This window comes from Mizuhopecten yessoensis, unplaced genomic scaffold (genome assembly GCF_002113885.1).
Source record: "Mizuhopecten yessoensis strain PY_sf001 unplaced genomic scaffold, ASM211388v2 scaffold2589, whole genome shotgun sequence".
Classification (NCBI taxonomy): domain Eukaryota; kingdom Metazoa; phylum Mollusca; class Bivalvia; order Pectinida; family Pectinidae; genus Mizuhopecten; species Mizuhopecten yessoensis.
The window spans coordinates 123,715-129,470 of NW_018404621.1; the positions used below are offsets into that span (position 1 = coordinate 123,715).

At 36.2% G+C, this 5,756-nt stretch overlaps 1 protein-coding gene and 1 non-coding gene across 2 annotated transcripts in view; one reads left to right on the forward strand and one right to left on the reverse strand.

Annotated features, from left to right (window-relative positions):
- LOC110446141 (39S ribosomal protein L51, mitochondrial-like) overlaps nt 1-3,682 on the reverse strand; it is a 7,375-nt gene extending 3,693 nt beyond the window's left edge. The window contains exons 1-2 of the mRNA XM_021491137.1: nt 3,594-3,682; nt 2,568-3,001 (exon numbers count right to left, since the gene is read on the reverse strand). Of these exons, the coding sequence (XP_021346812.1) occupies nt 2,568-2,931 (364 nt within the window). The 5' untranslated portion in view covers nt 2,932-3,001; nt 3,594-3,682. The remainder of the gene's footprint in view (nt 1-2,567; nt 3,002-3,593) is intronic.
- Nucleotides 3,683-3,734: 52 nt separating this feature from the next.
- Nucleotides 3,735-3,807, forward strand: Trnaa-agc. Its single transcript has one exon. It is a non-coding gene; the product is annotated as a tRNA-Ala (tRNA).
- The last annotated feature ends 1,949 nt before the right edge of the window (nt 3,808-5,756 follow it).

Sequence of the window (5,756 nt, forward strand, 5' to 3'; positions counted from 1 at the left end):
TGCTGTCAGTTAATGTGATCAAAGATTAAAACAGCATTTTTATTTGAGCTCTTCTTCATTAAAAACGACAAATCCGGATTTTCATTCCCCTTTCCGGTTTGTACTTTACACAATCCAAGATGGCGACCATCACTAACTGAATACACACGCTATTTCAGCGTTGTCAAATGCAATCATATGGGAGTAAATTAATTTATAATAGATGTAATAAGTGTTTGTTTTGTTAATCCAACAGCAGGTACCTCAATTAATCACCTATTGACCATGTTAAAAGGATCAGGTGATAATTGCTTTAGGCTCCAGTGAGCACGCTTATTGCCGGACACCTGTTGGCTTGTCGTCCGGTCCCCCTCCCCACTAATTACAGGCCCCCTGTGGCAATACGCCTATCGTGCAACTGACCAGTAGGGTCATTGCTGGACTTGGGTCAGCCGTGTCATTTAATCAGTGTCAATTTCTTGTGTAAAAAGACCACCTTCAGTACAAATAACAAGGAGATACGGTTCACAGTTTAAGGTGATACGGGTCAATTAAGCTGATACGGCAGGGGGGGTTTCAAAATGAAGCTGATACGGAGCCGTATCAGCTAAATGGCCTGGGGAGAACCCTGCCGATTTTTAGAAATTACATCAGGATGACTATTTGGTATTAGGTGACACCTGTTTACAGGGGACACAACTAGAGAAGGAGTGGAGTTATGTGTATTGACAGTTTTACCAGAATCGAGATACATGTAATGTAGTAGACCTGGAATTGGTCAATCGTCAGCAAGCAGGTAGCTCAATTGGTAGGGCGCCAGACTTGATTTCGGAGGGTCAAACACTAGATTGGCTTTGCATTTAACCGCTCCTTTTACATTTGGTGCAGGTGACCAAACCTTGTTTCAAGTAAGGGGTGAAGTATATGCTTGGCAAGGGGATATCAAACCCTGGGTTGAAAATAGTGTTGTCTTCGGGGGCAAAACTTTAAAAAAGAAGGGAGGAGTGTAGTGAAACTGGACTTGGTGGGTTGCCGGCAACCACGTCACTCAGTTGATAGAGTTTGGAGGGTTTGGGGTAAGAACACTGATCTAGCCGTGCATGTTTTTCTACTTTTACAATTGTGTTCAAGATGATCATATGTACCGAATCTTTAGGTGTAGTGTACAGTTGAGAACAGGTTCAGATGTCAAGGAAGCCAGCTATCATGCTTTATAGTTTTATCTAAGCGAAACACACATGAAATGTCCTCTGGGGGTTTTAATTGTAAAGGAATTATTTTTGCATACCCTCAACTTGGTTTATTTGTGTGGTATTGTATTTACTATGACTTTACTAACTTGTCACGGACATTCGGAATATCCAGATATTTATAAATCGTTCAGTATAAATGTTACCATTTAAGGTCCTAAGGAAAATCAATCAAGGGGTGGGGACTACAAAAAGTGCCTCCCTGCTCTCCTTTATAAATGGTTTCTGGAATAAAGCAGATTTTTAACTTATACTTAATTCAAATTGTACTGGTGAAATAGTTAATTGTTCCCAACTTCCCTGACGATGTGAACTGTTCCTTGCAAAACAAATATCCATGTAAATTATTTCGAGAATTGTTACTACAGTGACAATGTAGCAGCCTTGAGAAACATTTCTCCAACAGGTTTCCTCAGTACCTCAGGGAAACAGTTTTGACTGTTCCCAAACCAGCCGTGAAACAATTATAAACTGATTCCAGTACTTGTTATAATATTTGCTTCTACAAGTAACCATTTTTTCTCATTTCTAAGGAAAATTAATGTTGTATTGCAAACTTTTCATATCAAATAAATAATATTTTTAATCAACACCAATAATTCTTTCAACATTTTCTCCAGTGAACAGGTTAGCATGGTAGACATATCCCCTAGGAGTTATAAAATTCCTTACCCCTCTGAGAAGAGTTTTGTGATACAGCTGTAGCAACATAACCTAGAAGTGATGCTATTGCTTATGTCCCCTGATAGTAGCAACATAACCTAGAAGTGATGCTATTGCTTATGTCCCCTGATCTGATTTTCATAGTAGCAACATAACCTAGAAGTGATGCTATTGCTTATGTCCCCTGAACTGATTTTCATAGTAGCAACAGAACCTAGAAGTGATGCTATTGCTTATGTCCCCTGTCATAGTAGCAATTTGACCTAGAAGGTCTGATTTTACTTCCTCAAAATAGATCTTCATGGTAGCCATGATTGATCTGGGAGTATTAAGTTATTTTTCTCACATCCCCTGATCTGAGTTTCTTGGTAGCCAGCCATATTACCTAGCAGTAGTTTCAGTTGACTATGAATGCCATGGACCAATTGTTGATGTCATCATTAATATGACATCATAATTGTTATGTACGATACCACCCGAGCAATGTCTTTTCTATTCATTGAACAAGAATATACATTATTTGAACTTAATGCGGAATAATAATAAATGATTGATTTTTTTTATGAGATGAAAAGATTCCAAAAATAGTAAATATAAGTACTGAACTGTTAAAAATCAAAGCTCATCTTTGGAAGTCTCAAGTGTCTGATGAAATATAGTACTGGTCTTTCTTACCTCCCCTGAATATGTCCTCATGGTAGCCATATGACCTAGGGGTACTAATCTTGAATGGTGACTTTGGCTGATATTTGTTTGGTCCATCTCGAAACCTTGTCCCAGGAACCTCGTCTACATGTTCAGAATTGTTTTTCTTGTTACCCTTGGGCTTATGTCTTGGAGACCAAGAGCTACAACAGGACACTTGAAAACAGGATACCAATGGTTGATGTTTCAGTAATGGCGGACGCTGGGCCAACAATGTCCATGTCCTAACACAACCTGGAGTACTGGTAACTTTTGAAGCACATGGAGAGAATGATGCGGCACTATGTTTTGATAGACGGGCAACATTAAGTAATTTTCCAAAGCTAGATGCCATTTTCTGTGTTGTATTGTTCAGTTGTCAAATTTTGAGCTATATCTCATCTCCTTCAGTCCTTGATTACAATCTGAAGGAAAACAAACAGAACATTATTTATTTTTTTGAGTGACTTCATATATACATATGGTGTTTATGATAGTTGATATGTTGGCCAATATTACACAATCCATATTAATCTGTTAATTGGACAAAAAAATATTTTGCATGTTACAGGTAAATATCCCACGAAATCGCTTTGTACGATGATCACAACGAGATTGCATTCGTTGTAAAGTGATTGCAAACTGACTGCTGTTTAATAAAATCGAAGAAAATAAAGGTAATTCTAAAAACCTGTGGAAACAATTTAAGGACCTGGGATAATGAAAGGAGTAAGAAACATGTTTATGTGTTTTGTGACCCATATCAGTATAGCATATGTGTATTTCAGATATTTGTAACGAGCCCCTGTGGTTCAATGCTTGAATATCAACATTGTTTACTGTGTTATCTTACTTTATTCGCAATATTTTAACACGTTTGTGTGTTGTTATTTTGCTCCATGTGTATTTGACTTATTCGTATTCAGAGCTTTGAACTTAGTCACCCGCTGCTTCCAATTCAGACAGCGTCACGCTAAATATCATATTCTTTTGGCCATAAGGACCAGATGAACTTACAAAATAACAAACCACTCCGTGCTCTTCGTCCTTCATGTTCTTTCAAGCTTTTCTGATTCAGTGATCGTAATTCAAACATTTAGTTGACCACTAAGACACTTATTATGATTAATAATATAAAATTGCTCTTACGGATGCATCGGGGGATTAGCTCAAGTGGTAGAGCGCTCGCTTAGCATGTGAGAGGTACCGGGATCGATACCCGGATTCTCCATATTTTTTTTTTGCAAATAAAGCTGAAATCTAAAATAACCAATTTCAATCCGTCTTCCCGAAACCAAGTAATATATATCGCATGCAGCAAGAATTTGATATGCCTCATAATCTCATAATGACTACGCGGTCCTGAATGACATCGTGATTAATAAGGTGTTAAAAATTTACTCAAAAACCTAAATCCATCAAAAGCTGCAGGGCGTTAATAAACTTAACATTTTCAAGGGGAGTCACAATCCTGATATATATAGAATTTTGCCAGCTCAGTAATAAACTTCAAAAACTTGTCAAAAAGGCTAAAAGCAATTATTCTGAAAATAAAATCGAAGTAAATAAAGGCAATTCTAAAAACCTGTGGAAACAATTTAAGGGCCTGGGATAATGAAATCAAACCCCAAAACAGTTCTCAATATAAATGGTGTAAACTGTCATGATAACATTACAATAGCCAACCATTTTTACAAATATTTTACTACTGTTGCTTCTTAATTGGTTGAAAAACTTCCATTGTGTAAAGGCTTATACCAGGGATTTGTATACTAAAAGAACCCCGAAAGGGATTACATGTCATCATCGCCATGTCTCTGAAGGGTTTGTGTAGAGGTAGTTATGCAATTTGAATATATGTAAAAGTACAGGTTTAGATCAAATTCCTGCCAGATTCTTGCGGGATGTGGCACCAATAATCAAAATTCCTATCACCTTTCTAATAAATTTATCCATATCTGATGGTATAGTACCTGACGATCTTAAAACTGCAAAAGTTGTCCCTTTATTCAAAAAGAAGGATAGACTCCAGGCAGAAAACCATAGACCTGTGAGCATCTTCAATATTGTGTCTTTTTTTTTTTTAGAAAAAGCAGCCTATAATCAATTAGAAGATGTTCTTGTTAAAAATAAACTCCTGTTTGATCTATCTCAGGGACTATATAAAATCTCAAACGTCGAAAGGTTTATTTACTGGTATGGTCTTGTTAGACTTACAAAAAGCTTTCAATACATTAAATCATTCTATATTGTGTAACAAATTAAAGTTTATTGGTGTCGAGTCCTGCAACTGGTTCAAATCTTATTTAGAAAGTAGATCTCAACTAGTCAGTGTTAATGGGGTACACTCGTCAGTTGGTAATGACAACTGCGGGGTTCCTAAAGGAAATTTATTGGGACCACTTTTATTTTTGGTTTATATCAATGACATGGAAATAAGTATTGAAAATTCATGTAAATTACTTCTCTATGCGGATGACAGTGCTATCATATTCTCACATAAATGCCCTGAAACAATTTCATCTAAAATCTCCTTGGTTTTGGAATCCTGTCATGATTGGCTTATTGACAATAAATTATCATTACATCTGGGAAAAACAGGATGTATCCTTTTTGGTCCAAAAAGAAAATTAATTCAAACGCCCAAGGATAAATTTCTGGTTTCTTGCAAAGGTCAAATTATTAATTATCATTCGGCTGTAAAATACCTTGGTGTAGTGATTGACAGATTTTTATCTGGAGAAGAAATTGTCTCCAATGTCATACAAAAAATCAATCAAAGACTAAAATTCCTTTACAGAAATAGTGACTGTCTATCCCAAAAATCACGAAAAACTCTATGTTCAGCTCTCATACAATGTCATTTCGATTATGCCTGTTCATCTTGATATGAGGGTCCTTCTAAATTACATAAAAAAAAGTTACAAATTACCCAAAATAAAATGGTCCGTTTTATTCTTAAATTAAACAACAGGACAAGAATTACCTTTACTGAACTACAAAAAAATAGTATGCTCAATGTACAGAAGATTGTTGTTTCTCTTTTCACGACTTGGGTTGCACATGATAGGACAAATCCTATCAACCCAATATATGAAAACATGAAAAATTGTTTTAAATTCCGTAATAACTATCTGCTTATTACGGATAGGATTTGTCCTATCATGTGCAACCCAAGTC